This window comes from Rattus norvegicus, chromosome 3 (assembly GCF_036323735.1).
Source record: "Rattus norvegicus strain BN/NHsdMcwi chromosome 3, GRCr8, whole genome shotgun sequence".
Lineage (NCBI taxonomy): Eukaryota > Metazoa > Chordata > Mammalia > Rodentia > Muridae > Rattus > Rattus norvegicus.
Window position 1 is genome coordinate 148,076,843 of NC_086021.1, and position 18,919 is coordinate 148,095,761.

The 18,919-nt window shown below is 40.7% G+C and overlaps 1 protein-coding gene across 12 annotated transcripts in view; it reads right to left on the reverse strand.

Moving 5' to 3' along the window:
* The window catches only part of Sel1l2 (SEL1L2 adaptor subunit of SYVN1 ubiquitin ligase), a 126,867-nt gene that overhangs the window by 36,219 nt on the left and 71,729 nt on the right, over positions 1-18,919 (reverse strand). For all 12 annotated transcript variants that reach the window (XM_063283797.1, XM_039105034.2, XM_039105031.2 and 9 more), the window contains 1 exon segment: positions 5,978-6,140. In XM_063283797.1, the coding sequence (XP_063139867.1) occupies positions 5,978-6,140 (163 nt within the window).

The following is an 18,919-nucleotide window of genomic DNA, read 5'->3' on the forward strand; positions in this document are numbered from 1 at the left end:
CATGTGTATATGTGGAAGCACATAGTTCCTCATGCACCATCCTCTGGCTTTTTTGTTGTTGTTGTTATTTTTGTGTGTGTGTGTGCTTTTGTTGTTATTTTTGTGTGTGTGTGTGCTTTTGTTGTTGTTGTTGTGTTGTTGTTGTTGTTGTTGTTGTTGTTTTGAGGCAGAGTCACTTACTGGCCTGTAACCTAGTAGGCTAAGCTGTACTGAGATAGTTGGCCAACAAGCTATAGGGATTCCGTCCATCTGGGCCTCCCTAGTGTTGACTAGGGAGCTCTACACTCATCAGCCCTGGCCCTTTATGTGGGTCTGGAGCTAGAACCCAGGTCCTCATCTTTACAGAGCAAGCATTCTACCAGCTGAGCCCGAGTCCTGTATCCCCAGTTCCGTGTTGCATCTGAGGTTAGGAAGTTGGCTCTAGAAATTGTTACTTTTCCCTCAAAAGCACAGCAGTTCTAACACATTAGTCTAACTTGTGTCCTTTATATAACCTGCCTGCTGATAAAAGCCTCTGACCATGTAAATCTTCATGTACTCTTTAGGCTTCGAGAGCTTTTTTAAAAGAAGGTGCACAGGAAACACTCCTTGCAAATGGGAGGCCCTGGGACTCTACATCTGGCAACGTGTATTTGAAATGGCTAAATTGGCTCTTTTTTAAGGACACCACTAGCCCGTTTTAGATGTTTAAAAAAGGTTTTTCTTGGAATTCCTGGCAATTCTCGATCCTGCTCAATTTAGAATCTGGTTCAATTGTGCTGAAACTTTGACAGTGAACGACCATGCTGACTTTTAAAGGGAAGGTATCATTCGGGCTACTGAGAGAGCATCATTTTGTGCAGAGCCCAGCAAACACGTTGGTCCGATCCTTTGGGAGAACTATGTAAACTGGTGAGGTTGTGAAGAGAAGTTGGCATTAAATGTTCACTCTGTGATGGGGAGGGGGCTGTCTCTCTCTGTCAAACTCCTGAAAATATAAGGTCTGGAACACAGTGGTACCATCATGTGTGATCGAACGGGGTCATGCTTCCTCACTCTGCAGCAGGGGAATAACAATGAAAGGCTTTACATTCATCTCATTTTTATTATTTTTATGCTGTTCACACCGTGACAGGACATCAAGGGCTGTCACTCAAAGGAACTGCTAAGGACTGTGTACACTGTTCTTTCCTTCATGCTTGGGCATTGGCACTTAACAACGTTCGTCAGCTTTTAGTAGTCCTCCCACCCCCATTCCTTTTTTTAAGATAAGAATAAAACTGGATGAATTGTAAAATGGTTACATCTTAATTCTGGAAAGAAACATATTGTGAGTTGAAAGAAGAGCGGTAACATCTGTGACACTTTAGCAGTTTTGAAGGTCAAATTCTGCATAGTGGATTGCTCAGAAGGCTGGATTCTGAGTTCTGCTATTTTGCTTATGCCATTTAACACCGGGTTTGTAGACCCCGAGGTTTACTGCGAAGGTTTTAGTGCGATGTATATTTCATCTTATTTGAAGGTAAATTGCTTGGGGGTTGGCAGTAACAATTTAAAAATAAAATATTCCTCTGTTTCCTTTTTCTAAGAAATTGTTAGAGGAGGAAAAAGATTAAGTAATTTCCCTCTAATTACTGCACAAAACTGGGAAGCTTTGTGATCATTACTTTTGGCTCGAATCACACGTCAAAGCAAAGTGTGAATCACTTCTAATGAGTAACTCAGACACTATTAATATAAGGCCATTAACGTCCAAAACACCCAACAGAAGCCTGGCAGCATCAAAGTGATTACTGGATGGATACTAGAGATGATCTGTTCAGCCATTGCATGGTGCTAATGACTATAGTCCTTCCAGGAAACGCTTCAGCACCTCAAATTTGAGATAAATGAAGAATGTGTGGAGACTTCGCCATTGAGATATAATTATTTTCAAGTCACAAAAACCCGGTAAAGTGTCATGTCACGCACGTCTTCTTCTTTTATACATCCATTGGAGTTATTTTTATATGCTGGAAGGGATTTTCTTAAATCTGTAGTAAAATTGTTTTTAAATTGTATAGCGAACAAAGTGTACACATTTAAGTTCCAATAACTTTATTCTTTTTATATTTTACTCTCTCTCTCTCTCTCTCTCTCTCTCTCTCTCTCTCTCTGTGTGTGTGTGTGTGTGTGTGTGTGTGTGTGTGTGTGTGTGTGTGTGATAATATGAATGTGGCATTCAGAGAACAACTCCTGGAAATCAGTTATAATCATTTCACCCAGTGGGTGGGGCAATCAAACTCAGGTTTCAGGCCATACAGGCAAGCAACTGCTTGAGCCAATTTCATGGTGACCACGCTATGCAGTTCTTATCATCTGGAAGGTACTGAGTCTTTTTAAAGCATTGCAGTGTGCTGTCTTTACACTTAGTTACTGTTGCTGCCTTTGGAAGGATTGTTTTTGTTTTCCCTGAGACATACGTATCATAAGTATCCATTATTCATTGTCTCTGTACACACACACACATTTTACATATTCTTTCTGTCTCTCTCTATATATATGTATTTTATATATGATATCATATATAATAATGTTATTATTTGATCCCATTTTCCAGTTCTTTAGGTGCACTCCTGTGTGACAGTGTCCTCCTAGCTTCTGGAAACATTTCTGACAATGCAGACAGTGTTCTTAGATCAGGCTAGCTCAAGCAGCATGTCAAAATAGAGGCACCAGAACAGTCCTATTGAAGAGTTATCTGGTCCCTGCAATCAGCTGGCCACCAAACTACTCATTGTTTTTGGCACAAAGTCTCTTTAACTACATGCTCTTTGTAAAATGAAACAAACAACAGCAACAGCAACAAAAACCAGAAAGAAAGCAACTGGGGGTTGCCACACCCACAAGGTTGACAGTCCTAGTTCAGCATCAAATCCAGATATAGTACTGGAGAGTTCCTGCTCCTCCATGTGCAAATGATGTTTCCCAGGCCATAAGGAGTCAGAGTAAAGACAAAAGGAGTCCAGGGTGTCAGAGAAGGTAGAAGTGGGTTTTAGTAGAGGACTTTACACAACAATATTAAACATGCCGTATTTTGACTGTATGACTGAAATTTGCATATCACGTCAATGCCAGTGTCTTTTAGGTTAAGTTTGTTCACACACATTCTCTCTTCTGGTCTTCCTTGAGAGACCATACACACACATACAGGACAGGTAACCCCATTTTTACATATGAGGAAATTAATGTATAAAACAAGGACTGGCTGACCCAAAAGACAGCTGTTGAAGTGAACGCTGTCCCTCACCAGTGTGCCTCAGTGTTCTTCAGCATTTGCTCAGGATTCTCTCAGGTTTTGTCCACTTCTTCCAGCTGCTTTGTAAAGCTTGCACACTATTTATCAGCCTCCTTTATAGGTTTGGGGAAGCTAAGGTTTCGAGACATAACTTCTTCAGGAATATAAAAAATGAATTCAAGATGAAAAGCATGCAGAACTCAGAGCCACACATGACCTGGGAACTCCCTGTTTTCTATCTAACTGTGGCACTGTGCATCCTGTGACTGCATTTCCTAGAGTTTCCCATCCGTGCCTGCTTCTCTATAAAGAGGTGCTCGTGACAGTTCACAGCCAGTGGTTACAGCTTAGAGCTGTCTTTTCTGCTACTAGGCTTGCCATAGAAAATTGTCTTCTGATTAAGGCCAACGGCAAGCACTTCAAACAGAGGGTAGTCTGGTGACTTAATTTATGCATTGAAAATAGGAAATGAAATTATGAAAATAAGGGAAGAAAGGTGGTACAAATGATGGTGACATCCAGAGCTTTATAATTTGGCTAATCAAATTCTAGAGATTTAACAATTCTTCTTCCGTCCTTTGAGTTTTTTTTTTAACATATATAATTGTAAGAAAAAAACCTGTGGAGCTAAACACAATATCCTCTAACATAAATTAGGACCATATGATTCTGAATCTTTAAAATGATGATGCTGATCTGTATGTATTCACATAGGAAAAACATCCATGATATTTAATGAATGAAAAGCTCGCTAGGTTGCAGCAAATACATGTGGTCTCATTTATTTAAAAATACCCTATATAGTTATAAAAGTTCTAGAAGGTAAAGGTGGGGACAATAATTTTTATAGCTTCCTTCTGCTTTAACTGAATCTATGTCTTCCCAAAGTCACTATCACCCCCTCATCTATCCACTTCTCTCCTTTTTATAATTCCACGAATAAAAGGAAATGCCCTACAAAGACTCAATTAAGCCACCCATGACCAATTAACTAACAATTCATTCAATTTTGCATTTTTTGGGGGACTCAGACACTTTGCTAAATGTCAGAGACCATTGAGCAAGACATAAGACCCAGTGTTTTATAATTATCTTAACTTCATAGGAACGATTTAGAAACACTGCCGTATTCGTCAGGAGTATTTGGTTCAACTTCCTCTGGCTCAACTAATTATACAGATCCACAGGATCGCCCTGACCCTCATTTGCTACCGGTCTTATTGGAGAGCAGGGGGTGAATGAACCACGGTGGCCCAGTGGGTAACCATTGAGCCTTCCTTGGCAGGGTACACAATCTTGTAGGAGCTGTCATCCCAGATACCTCAGAAGGGGACTCAGATGCAAGATGCCGCCTACATGGGGAGGATGTGAATGCCATCTTGGTGTAAATGCTTCATTCCCCACAGAACGACTCTAAGAGCACAGTCATAGCTTTCCCATCAAAAGATTTACCACCATCAGGTTCAATAGTTCATTATATAGTTTCTTCCTCTCCAAAAGCAGTTTGCCAGTCAGAGGCCATTTTCATCATAAGTCATGCTAGGTAGAAACATAGTTAAAATTTTATTCTTATCAGGTTACCTGGGAAACAGAATTAGAGTGTGAACCAAAGGTCAGATTCTCATGCAGAAGAAGGGAAAGGGTTTTGTTCAGTAAGTAGCTTATCCACTAGGCAAGGACAATAGTGTATCCAAACTTAATCTGACTGTGTACCCAGTTCCCCTACTATACTGGCTGATGACAAAAAAGGTCTCAATTCGGTAACTTTACTTTTGTTTTCATATGTTCTGAATTTTATATTTTTATTTTATTTTATTTTTTTGTTAATGGCTATGGATTTTGTTTGTAAGACAGATTAAACCTCTTAATAGAGCACTATGGTAATGTAAAAGCACACCTTAGCTTTGTATTAAGTAGCTGAGACAAAATGATGGGTGTGGTTGCATGGTAATTAGGTTGGTCTGCAAAGAGAGCCTCACTGAACAGGAAGTCGAATGAAAAATACCTGGTGGCCCCCATAATATCTGAACCAGGGGGACTGGCTCCTGAAGGTCTTTGACTTTTTATCCTCTTTCCGCCTCCCACCTCTCTCTTGCTAGGCAGCCAAAGAATGACCTTAAACTCTGATTCTCCTGCCTCTGTCTCCTGAGTGCTGGAGTTACAGCATGTACCACCAAGCCCCGCTGCACCAGATGCTAGAGCTCAAACTCAAGGCTCACTCACGCCAGGAAAGCACGCTAGCAACTGAGTTACATCCTGAGCCCCAGTTTTTTGGTTTTCTATAAGTTGATTATATTATTCTTGACATAAAGTAAAACACATTTATTAAAATAGAAAAAGAAATTCATTTAGCCTATAAAAGATTCGAAATTGAAAGTCAGGCAAACATTACTTTAAGAACAGATTTCGTTTCTCTGTAAAGATGAACAGGTTCTATACATAGTTTAATAATATTGGGGTTCAGAGGTCTTATGTCAAAGCATACACATGGATAGATGGGAAGATGGATTAGAGAACAGCATTGCTCCTATGAACCGGAACAATTTATCCTCACTTCCTGCTTTACTCCCAAGGGACACCATTTCAGTGTGTTCTCAGTGGCCATAGATCTGGGTCCATTCAGTGGGGCGTGAGGACTATTTATTTTCTCCATTCATGTATCTGTCTGTGTTAATTGTGGGTGTAGCTATTTAAAAAGTCTCATTGTCTTTCAAAACTTACATTTTGGGCTTTGTATGATCCTTCTTTAGCCAAGGACTCGTATAACTGGATAGCTGCTGTTATGTTTTGCATGCCGAAACTTCCAAATAGCAAAGCGTCAGCCATTTTTTCCATAGCTTTCAAATTTCCCATGTCGGCTGCTCTGGTGAAGAATGTGTAGGCTCTGTTTAGAGAATGTAAAGTAAGGGAGTTGATTATCAAAAATGAAAGTTTCTGCTCACCCCTTCATACAATGCCTTTCCAGCAGGAGAACTTCAGCTGTCTCTACTAGAAATGATGTAGCTTTGGTGAAATCATTACATACCTAGACCTACAACTTTTTTCACCTCCAATCGAACATTTAAATTTCAGATACTTTTGACAAATTATAAAGCCACTAGAAAGGAGATATTTATGTAATATATACTATGTGTCCAGGCTATATACCAACTCAAGTGATAAATTAAAGACATCCTATAGCGATCTATTCCATTATTAATATAAGCATTTGTTTTATAAAAAAAATCAAAGGATACAAAAATATAGTAATTGAAATGTCACATCTAGGAAACCTATATCATAAGAATGTTAATAAATTTATATTTAAAAATAATCTTCAAATATAGAACTAATTCTTCAACATAGCAAAGCCAGGCTGTTTAGAAAGATAACAATAGCCCGTGGGAGAGAGACCTCACCGCCTGATCAGGTGGGCACTCCTGAGGCTGCAGAGCGGAGGAGACCACCAACACTGCCCACCCCTGCCCACATCCCTGGCCCAAGAGGCAACTGTATAAGGCCTCTGGGTTCCCGTAGGGGAGGGCCCAGGAGCGGCAGGACCGCTGCCTCTGAGACACCGCCGGAACCTGAAGGAAACAGACCGGATAAACAGTTCTCTGCACCCAAATCCCGTGGGAGGGAGAGCTAAACCTTCAGAGAGGCAGACATGCCTGGGAAACCAGAAGAGACTGCACTCTGTGCACATCCAGACGCCAGAGGAAAACACCAAACGTCATCTAGAACCCTGGTGCACGGAGGCTCCCGGAAAGAGCGGCGCAGATCTTCCCGGTTGCTGCCGCCGCAGAGAGGACTTAGGCAGTACCCCACGAGCAAACTTGAGCCTTGGAACCACAGGTAGGACCAACTTTTCCCCTGCAAGAAACCTGCCTAGTGAACTCAAGACACAGGCCCACAGGAACAGCTGAAGACCTGTAGAGAGGAAAAACTACACGCCCGAAAGCAGAACACTCTGTCCCCATAACTGGCTGAAAGAAAACAGGAAAACAGGTCTACGGCACTCCTGACACACAGGCTTATAGGACAGTCTAGCCACGGTCAGAAATAGCAGAACAAAGTAACACTAGAGATAATCTGATGGCGAGAGGCAAGCGCAGGAACCCAAGCAACAGAAACCAAGACTACATGGCGTCATCGGAGCCCAATTCTCCCACCAAAGCAAACACGGAATATCCAAACACACCAGAAAAGCAAGATCTAGTTTCAAAATCATATTTGATCATGATGCTGGAGGACTTCAAGAAAGACATAAAGAACTCCCTTAGAGAACAAGTAGAAGCCTACAGAGAGGAATCGCAAAAATCCCTGAAAGAATTCCAGGAAAACACAATCAAACAGTTGAAGGAATTAAAAATGGAAATAGAAGCAATCAAGAAAGAACACATGGAAACAACCCTGGACATAGAAAATCAAAAGAAAAGACAAGGAGCTGTAGATACAAGCTTCACCAACAGAATACAAGAGATGGAAGAGAGAATCTCGGGAGCAGAAGATTCCATAGAAATCATTGACTCAGCTGTCAAAGATAATGTAAAGCAGAAAAAGCTACTGGTCCAAAACATACAGGAAATCCAGGACTCAATGAGAAGATCAAACCTAAGGATAATAGGTATAGAAGAGAGTGAAGACTCCCAGCTCAAAGGACCAGTAAATATCTTCAACAAAATCATAGAAGAAAACTTCCCTAACCTAAAAAAAGAGATACCCATAGGCATACAAGAAGCCTACAGAACTCCAAATAGATTGGACCAGAAAAGAAACACCTCCCGTCACATAATAGTCAAAACACCAAACGCACAAAATAAAGAAAGAATATTAAAAGCAGTAAGGGAAAAAGGTCAAGTAACATATAAAGGCAGAGCTATCAGAATCACACCAGACTTTTCGCCAGAAACTATGAAGGCCAGAAGATCCTGGACAGATGTCATACAGACCCTAAGAGAACACAAATGCCAGCCCAGGTTACTGTATCCTGCAAAACTCTCAATTAACATAGATGGAGAAACCAAGATATTCCATGACAAAACCAAATTTACACAATATCTTTCTACAAATCCAGCATTACAAAGGATATTAAAGGGTAAAGCCCAACATAAGGAGGCAAGCTATACCCTAGAAGAAGCAAGAAACTAATCGTCTTGGCAACAAAACAAAGAGAATGAAAGCACACAAACATAACCTCACATCCAAATATGAATATAACAGGAAGCAATAATCACTATTCCTTAATATCTCTCAACATCAATGGCCTCAACTCCCCAATAAAAAGACATAGATTAACAAACTGGATACGCAATGAGGACCCTGCATTCTGCTGCCTACAGGAAACACACCTCAGAGACAAAGACAGACACTACCTCAGAGTGAAAAGCTGGAAAACAACTTTCCAAGCAAGTGGTCAGAAGAAGCAAGCTGGAGTAGCCATTCTAATATCAAATAAAATCAATTTTCAATTAAAAGTCATCAAAAAAGATAAGGAAGGACACTTCATATTCATCAAAGGAAAAATCCACCAAGATGAACTCTCAATCCTCATCTTCGCTTGGTTTATATACAAGTGTGCAATTTCTAGGCTTGAAAGTAAAATGATGCTATCTGGTGCGGGATAGAGGAGCCTTATTTTTTATTATGGCAGCTTGCTACTTTTGTAACATGGTGATTTGGTTGAACACAATAAAGTACAGTAGTAACTGATCTCCCCTTCTTCCTGGATGAGTGAGATGATGATTAAATGTTGATGTCAGCATCCTTGAGCATATTCAGATGAGCTTCTGCTTCTGTTGAAAAGGATGCTGTGTTTGATTGTGGTCCGAAGCTTTGAAGCACTACTTGGCATCTCCTTCCTTGGAGGTCTCACTGTTTAAACATAACAGATTTGATAGCTTGTTGGTAAGGTGAGGTCCAGCTTGTCTCCACTAGGTCATCTTCATGTGAATCCGGTGGTTATACGGTTTTGTTCTAGGGATATTTCATTTTTTTAATAACGGTTTTAGCTGACATTCATGGAGAGAATGAATCCTTAGAACTGTGCCACTAGTGAAAGGAAATCCTGTCCAGAGTATGTTTCTTTACAAAGCTGTGTCACACCATCCTTTGGGCCCTCTGCTGGAAAAGTAGAATCAAGTCTCAAATAATGCCTTTTAAATTGTATCCTCTAGTATTATAGATGTAGGACAGTACTGTATCATACCTCTGTGGATGTAAAATAGCTTGTACCTGCTTTATGATACGTAGTAGTGACCGTGCTTTATCAGAGCTGTTTTTAATGATGTTGCTCAGAATGTTTTCTTTCCAGATGATGATTGAGAAGCTAGTTTAAAAAAAAATGGTGCCAGGTACCAGAAGAGTAACAGAACTGTGCTGTTTTCTGGGGTTTTGTTTTTTTCCTTTTTTTTTTTTTTAAATGGAGTGTGCTGGATGTCTCTACAGTTTTGTTCAGATGACTGCAGAACCTGGAAAAGCTGTTGCTGCTGTTGATGCATAACACACTGCTATTATTGGTCTTTTTATATAAATATAAATATATATATATACAGATATATAATTTGAATTTTTTGAAACTTTAGCTGTGCTGTCAACTTTGGAAAAAAGTATCCCCGTTTACTGTGTTGAGTTGGCACTGTACAGAAATTAACAGCCATATTGGTCTAGAAATGTTGAACTTAAGTTTTTTCCATTTGTACAGGGGTAACACACTGTATTAAATATGTAAGGTCTTAAAAAAAAAGAAAACGCTTTAAAGTCCTTATTAAATATTTTCACTGAAAAAAAAAGAAAAAAAAGAAAAAAAAAGAAAGATAACAATACAAATAAATTTCTAGTGGGTGGGTCTTTAGACTCTAAGTGCTTGGAGTCAAGTCCTGTTCTACTACTGGTTGGAACGTTTCAAGCTGACTTCTCTGTTCCTTCTTAGGCCACAACCCTGGGATGCTTGTGGTGCCTACGTGATGAGGCCACTGTGAGAGGATCCTTGCTTGGTATAGGGCCTCATTTAGCCATCACTGTTAGGATGATCACGTTGACCAAAACTTAAGAACATAATAACTGTTCTGTATTTAGGTGGTAAGTGGTGTGAAATTTTAGTGGTTAAAACATAGGATTGCCTTACACTGCATTTCCTGTTAGAAGTCACGTGATCTGTATTACTAGTAGAAGCAGAAACTCTAACACAGCTCAAACAGAGACTTGTTCTTACTTTTATAACTTTTTTTTTTTTTTGGTGGTGGTGGCAAGACCAAAAAGTATTAACCATAATTTATAATCTTGGATCAATTACAGGCACACACACACACACACACACACACACACACACACACACACACACAGAGAAAGAGAGAGAGAGAGAGAGAGAGAGAGAGAGAGAAAGTTTTCGATTCCAATTAACCAAGAGAGAGAGAGAGAGAGAGAGAGAGAGAGAGAGAGAGAAAGTTTTCGATTCCAATTAACCAAGAGACATAATCTTATGAACAACCTATACTGATGCTAAGAGAGTTGGCAAAGACTTGAGTAGAATAGGTTAAGGAAAAAGAGCCCCAGGCAGAGAGACATCTGGCTAGGCATTTGAATTCCAGTGGAACAAACTAGAAGTCAGAATGTCAAGAAATCAATCAATCATAGTGAAAGGAAGCTAAGATTCTGGAAAGAAAAAAAAAACTGGGGAGAGGTTTCCAAGGTCACTGTGATGACCTAATCTTGATTTTCAACTTGCTAGATTTAGAATCACCATGGAAACATACATATCTCTGGGCGTTTCTGTTGATAGTGTTTTCAGAAAGGTTTAACTAAAGGGTGAAGGCCCATCCTGTTCCTGACTGTGGGCGGTATCATCCCACAGGCTAGGGTTCTGGACTGAAGAGAAGGAAAAGAGCAAGCTGAACGTTAGTCGCCATTTATCTCTTTGCCTCCTGGCCATGGACACAGTGTGGCTGGTTGTCTCCTGGTCCTGCTTTCTGACTTCCCTGACATGGTGCAACCTCAAGCTTCGACCCCAAATCAAAGCCTTCTTTAAGTTGTTTTGAAAGATATTTTGCTGTAGCGATGAATAAAGTAACTGATAAAGAAAACATGTACCTAACTACGTGAGGCTGTTGACGTAATAAACCTGATTACGCTTAGGGTCTTTTAGAACTGGTTTATGGGAGGAATGTGGAAGGGTTTAGAAATATGTGCTAGAGAAACTCAATAAGCAGAGCTTAACGGGCCATCCTGGAGGGAGTGTAGAAGACCAGGTGCTGAATGTTACACATTAGAGAGAAATTATGCTTTATTTTGGCTTCATTTTTCTCATGCTCTTTATTTGGATGACACTGAATTAAAAATAATGATAAACTAGTTTGATTGGTCAATAAAATTTTCTGACAGGATAGCATGTAGGCTGTGGTAATGGCTACTTCTTGGTGCTCTTACTTAGGTGAACAGTGATAGTTCATCTGTACTGTTAAACTTTATGACCTGAGTTCAATCCACAAGACCCACATAGTGGAGAGAACTGACCTCTACGCTTGTGCTACGGCACACACAGTTAAAAAAATGTAATAAAATCTGTGATTAAGAAATGAGAGTGCTTTAACTGAGGATGCCACTAAAGGGATTCCTTGCTAGAAAATAACTAGCTATAGAAGCATTTCCCTGGGGGGCAGCGCACAGAAGCCACTCTGTGTTCCAAGAGGACCAGCCTATATCTCAAACCAGCAGCGAACTTGGTAATGTTGCTCGAGACATACTGGTTTTGCAGGCATAAAAGATGAAAGGGAAGGAAACATGGAGGCTTTTCTAAGGCTAGGGAGAGAGGGTAGGGGTCAGATTCCTTATAAGGAAGCTAAGAGGTCAACGAATGAAGCTGGACAGATAAAGCCCCCAGGATATAGGAGATGCTGTGAATGTGGAATGTCCACTGGGGAAAGTTGGCATAAAGTGAAGCCAAGTCAAAAGAGTTTGCTGCAGGTGGCAAGGCAGGAAAGGCGGGGCTGCCCAATCCCACTGGAACATACATCACTCAAACACAACCCCCAAATGCTGGGTTACCAACATTTGCTGTATGCAGGATTTGTTGTTTGCTCTGTTGGGTTCCAGCCGTGCTTTGATCTGATTTTTTTTTTCAGGATACGTCTCCATTTCTCCCTCTTGGAATGACATATTTATGAACATGCAGCTTGGTTTTTGTGTTTTACAGTGGCTCATAGCTAAGAGTTATTGCTGAGTTTCAGAAGAGACTGGAGTTTGTTTTTTTTTGAGCAGTTAATGACTTTGGAGAGCTGTAACAATGAACTAAATGAAATTTTCAATATGAGATGAACCGGAGACTTTGGGGAGCAGGGGTGGAATGTTCTGCTTTAAAAGTGGTGCTCCTGGGTGACAAACTGACAAGGGTGGACATGTGATAGTCTTGTCAGACTGATGCAGTGAAAACACGTCTGGGTGTGTCTTTGAGGGTGCTTAGGGAAAGATTTAACCAGGGAGTGAAGACCCGCCCTGAATGTGGGTGGAGCCATTACATGGGCAGGGTTCCTGTGCTGAACAAGGTTGAACCCAAACTGATCATTAGCATTCCTCTCTCAGCTTCCTGATTCCATGACCAGGTGACTCATAGTCCTGATGCATAACTTCTTCCTTACTTATGTTTCGTCACATCGATGAGAAAAATAACAAAGAGTTCATAAAGACTAATTAATGTCTTGGATAAAGGATAGACACTAGGAGGAGAACCTGGCTTTGAGGTGTAGATCCCCTTGGGACCTTCTTTCACCTCACCTGCTGCTAAGAAACCCCGTAGCCTACTGGAATGAGAAGGATACCAGCAGAGACCAGGGAAAGAAAGCTAGTGGGGCATTCCTTGCTCAGCTCAGTCTAGTATCAAGAGGCAGCAACATGTATGAAACAAGTCTTTGTAGATGTTTGTAATTCCATGAACAGGGTTGGCACTATGGATATCTTATTAGGAAATCCCAAAGTCATAAAAGAGATACTAGAAGCCTAATCCAGGACCAGGGAAGTTGTTTCTGGCTAGGAAATATTAAGAGCTGGGCTGCAATTCCTAGGAGGAAAAAAGTGTGGGAGGAACTGGCTAACGTGGACAGATGGACAAAATAGGCGGGGCACCTGGCATCGTTTGTAAAGGTTCTGACACTGGTTGCTGTGGTGGATGCCGGGGAAAGAGGGTCTAAATGCTTCCCCAGGGCTCGCAGGTAACTTGCTGTACACAGTAGTTTATCTACAACCTTTCTGTCAGAGAGAAGTTCTTAGTGAAGGACCAAGCTTAGACATCACCACAGTTTCTTGACACAGGTAAATCTGTCCCTCTGATGTCTACTTGTAGATCATCATATATTTTAATTTTTTATTACTTTATATATATGAATGTGTTGTCTGTGTCCCACATGTCTGCCTGGTACACGTAGAATCCAGAGGAGAGAATCATATCTCCTAGAACTGGAGTTACTGATGGTTGTAAGCCACCATGAGGGTACTGAGAATCAAACCTGAGTCCTCTGGAAAAGCTGCCAATGTTTTTAACCTCTGAGCTCTCTCTTTAGCCCTAATATTATCTATATTTTTAGTGGGAAGAATGCTCTCCATTCATATGTAAGAATATAAATGAGTGAAAGAATGAGTTTGGAATGTAGCTATGAACAACCCAAAACGTTCAGTGCTGTTTCAAACTATGTCATCCTTATCCTGGGGTGTGAGAAAACAAGGAGGTGGGCTGGAGAAATGAATTACTCCCCGTCACTTTACACAGTAACTATTCTCTCCACCTTTCTGCATCTCAGATATGAATATACAGGTGTGCTAAATATAAAGACAGAACGTGCTATCATAACAGTACAAGAGTTTTTGCTTGGCATTCCCATAATGGGGTGTCTTGCTTTGAGCAAATCCAAATTTGGTTTTCTGTTTTTGTTTGTTCAGAAGAGTCAGGTACTCGACCTATGGATGCATTTCTGCAGCTGTCTCTCCTTCCATTCATGAGGCAGGGACTGCATCAGGATAGCCTGGGCAACAGAATAGTCTGGCATAAAGGCTCTGACGTTGATGGAAGATTTGCTCTCAGGACTGGGTTTTTCCATGTTGTTTGTACCCAAGAGAAGGATCCCTTCTCAGTGTTAAGTGAACAGGTACTTAGGACCTTCTAAGAGTGTTTTTACCCTATCAGACCAAGTCTAGAGTGTCCCTAGGCATGACAGGAATACCTAGTAGCTTCTTATCTCTTGACATTCTCATGTTACAGGCTGAGCATGAAATGTCAGGAACCAGGATCTCCTAGGACTATACTGCTCTCTTCCCTAGCTGGGACTGTCCTTTCTCTTAGCTGGGCTACACTGGAAATTCCCTGTTTTGTACTCATTTGCACAGTGCACATTTTAGTGAGAGGAATTAAATCTTTAGATGATGCTTTAGGGTTTGATTTTACACTTTCCTCATTAACACCCTTCGGGGCAATTAACCTGAGGTCTAAGTATTGCAGGGGTATTTTTCCCTCTATCTTTTAATGATCTGCTAATTCAACTTCCCTTAGGGAGACCAGCTCCCTCTTTTTCTTGTGAAACTGGAAGAGTTACAGAGCTTTTCTTAATCTCCATTCACTAGCCTATAATTTGGAGAAAGAATTTGTCACAATCTCATTGTGTACAATGACTAGCAACATACATGTACACAGTACCTAGAACAATAAACAGATGCTTGATAGAAGAGAGTTGAAGAGTTTCAGACCAGATCAAAATAAGCTGTGTTTTCAAACTCTCTAAATGTTTGCAATCTATTCAGAGATTTGGGATTTTCTTTTCTTTTCTTTTTTTTATCTTTATTAACTTGAGTATTTCTTATTTACATTTCAATTTTTATTCCCCTTCCTGGTTTCCGGGCCAACATCCCCCCTAGCCCCTCCCCCTCCCCTTCTATATGGGTGTTCCCCTCCCCATCTTCCCCCCATTACCACTCTCCCCTCAACAATCACGTTCACTAGGTGCTCAGTCTTGGCAGGACCAAGGGCTTCCCCTTCCACTGGTGCTCTTATTAAGCTATTCATTGCTACCTATGAGGTTGGAGCCCAGGGTCAGTCATGTATAGTCTTTGGGTAGTGGCTTAGTCCCTGGAAGCTCTGGTTGGTTGGCATTGTTGTTCATATGGGGTCTCAAGCCCCTTCAAGCTCTTCCAGTCCTTTCTCTGATTCCTTCAATGGAGAATTCCTTCCCGTTCTCAGTTGAGTGGTTTGCTGCTGGCATTCGCCTATGTATTTGCCGTATTCTGGCTGTGTCTCTCAGGAGAGATCTACATCTGGTTCCTGTCAGCCTGCACTTCTTTGCTTCATCCATCTTGTCTAATTGGGTGGCTGTATATGTATGGGCCACATGTGGGGCAGGCTCTGAATGGGTGTTCCTTCTGCCTCTGTTCTAAACTTTGCCTCCCTATTCCCTGCCAAGGGTACTCTTGTTCTCCTTTTAAAGAAGGAGTGAAGAATTCACATTTTGATCATCCATCTTGAGTTTCATGTGTTCTGTGCATCTAGGGCAATTCAAGCATTTGGGTTAATAGCCACTTATCAATGAATGCATACCATGTGTGTGTTTCTGTAATTGGGTTAGCTCACTCAGGATGATATTTTCTAGTTCCATCCATTTGCCTATGAATTTCATAAAGTCATTGTTTTTGATAGCTGAGTAATATTCCACTGTGTAGATGTACCACATTTTCTGTATCCATTCCTCTGTTGAAGGGCATCTGGGTTCTTTCCAGCTTCTGGCTATCATAAATAAGGCTGCTATGAACACAGTGGAGCATGTGTCTTTTTTATATGTTGGGGCATCTTTTGGGTATATGCCCAAGAGAGGTATAGCTGGGTTCTCAGGTAATTCAGTGTCCAATTTTCTGAGGAACCTCCAGACTGATTTCCAGAATGGTTGTACCAGTCTGCAATCTCACCAACAATGGAGGAGTGTTCCTCTTTCTCCACATCTTCACCAGCATTTGCTGTTACCTGAGTTTTTGATCTTAGTCATTCTCACAGGTGTGAGGTGAAATCTCAGGGTTGTTTTGATTTGCATTTCCCTTATGACTAAAGATGTTGAACATTTCTTTAAGTGTTTCTCAGCCATTCGGCATTCCTCAGCTGTGAATTCTTTGTTTAGCTCTGAACTCCATTTTTTGATAGGGTTATTTGTCTCCCTGCAGTCTAACTTCTTGAGTTCTTTGTATATTTTGGATATAAGCCCTTTATCTGTTGTAGGATTGGTAAAGATCTTTTCCCAATCTGTTGGTTGCCAGTTTGTCCTAACCACAGTGTCCTTTGCCTTACAGAAGCTTTGCAGTTTTATGAGATCCCATTTGTCAATTCTTGATCTTAGAGCATAAGCCATTGGTGTTTTGTTCAGGAAATTTTCTCCAGTGCCCATGTGTTCGAGATGTTTCTCCACTTTTTCTTCTATTAGTTTGAGTGTATCTGGTTTGATGTGGAGGTCCAAGATTTGGAATTTTCAAAGAGGAATAGATTCTGCCATTCTGTTGTTTGTCTAGGACTGACTGCCATAGTTCCAGGATGCCTCCCCACAAGATTATGTCTAGTCTACAATTACCAGCTAATTGTGGTGCTGGGAATTAAACCCATCCCAGATTTTTGTATGTGCTAAGCAAGTGCTTTACCATTGAGCTACGTCAATACGGCTCAGTTTGAGACAGAGATATACTATGTAATCTCAAAATCACCATCCTCCTGACTCTTTCCTAAACACTGGGATTTCGTAATGCAAACAGGCAGGGCACTTTGTCCCGCCTTTTTGTTGGGAGGGGACAGCCAGGTCCCATTCTTTCTATTCATTTCAACCTTGTTTGTTTTGTCTCTAGAGCTTCCACTCACGAGTTAAACCTGGAGGAAGAAATAATATACATTTATCTCCTAATCACTCTGTGTCAAGGCCTAGGACACAAAATGGTGCAGGAAGTTGCCCAGGATAAAACAGCCAATGAGTGTTTAGGGATGATTTGATCTCAAGGTCTAAGTGGGGCCTTAAAGATGACCCTGAGTTGTGTCCCACCTCTGGGATAAAACAAACTTATGACTTCTTTTAGATAAGGTGAAAAGAATGTATGTAGACTGATGTTATGGTTTGAGTGTGCTTGGCCAAAGGAGTGGCATTTAGAAGTGTGGCCTTATTGGGGTAGGTGCGTTACTGTAGGTGTGGGTTTTAGGACACTATCCTAACCGTCTGGAAGTTAGTCTTACACTAGCAGCCTTCAAATGAAGATGTTGAACTCTCAGCTCTTCTTTTACTATGCCTGCCTAGATGCTGCCATGTTCCTGCCTTGATGAAATGGACTGAACCTCTGCACCTGTAAGCCAGCCCCAGTTAAATGTTGTCTTTTATAAGACTCACCTTGGTCATGGTGTCTGTTCACAGACGTAAAATCCTAAGACAACCGAAGCCATAGCCTCCTAGATATGGCCATGGCTACCACATTTAAAAATTTTTCACTCTCTACTCCCAGTGTTTGTTCTTTTTCAAAACTATTTTTTTAAAATTTGTGTATATTCACCTATAGACACCTGATTTTTAACAAAGAAGCCAAAACCATACAAAGGAAAAATAAAGCACCCTCGACAAATGGTGCTTATTTAACTGGATGTCTGCATGTAGAAGGATGTAAATAGATCCATATTTATCACCCTGCACAAAAATCAAGTCCAAGTAGATCAAGGACCTCAATATAAACTGGAGACAACACTCAATACAATATAAGAGAAAGCGGGGAATAGCCCTGAACTCATTGGTACAGAGACAACTTTCTGAACAGAACACCAATAGCTTAGGCTCTAAGATCAACAATTAATAAAAGGGACGTCATGAAACTGAAAGTTTTCTATAGGGCAAAGGACACCATTAATAGGACAAAACAGCAGCCTACAGAATGGGAAAAAACTTCACCAACCCTACATCTGACAGAGGGCTAATATGCAAAATGTACAAGGAACTCAAGAAGTTGGTATCAAATAACCAAATAACCTAATTAAAAAGTAGGGTACAGAACTAAACAAAGAATTTACAACAGAAGAATCTTAAATGGCTGAGAAGCACTTAAAGAAATCTTCAACATACTTAGTCTTAAGGGAACTGCAAATTAAAACAACTCTGAGATTTCAGATTATACCTATCAGAATGGCTAAGATAAGAAAGTCAAGTGACAGCCCATGCTGGCTAGAATGTGGAATGAGGGGAATATTCTTCCATTTGCTGGTGAGAGTGCTAACATATACAACCACTGTGGAAATCAGTTTGGGGATTTCTCAGAAAATTGATAATAGTTCTACCTCAAGACCCAGCCATACCACTCCTGGGCATATATATACCCAAAAGATGCTCCAATATCCCACAAGGACACTTGCTCAACTATGTTCATAGCAGCCTTATTTATAGTAGCCAGAACTGGAAAGAACCTCAGATGTCCCTTAACTAGATAATGGATAAAGAAAATGTGGGTTCGTTTACACAGTGTAATACTACCCAGCTATTAAACACCAAGGACATCATGAAATTTGCAGGCGAATGGATTGGAACTAGACAATATCATCCTGGTTGAGGTAACCCAGACACAAAAGGTCATGCATAGTATGTACTTACTTGTACGTGGATATTAGCCATAAAGTATAGAATATCCACAATACTCTTCACAGACTCA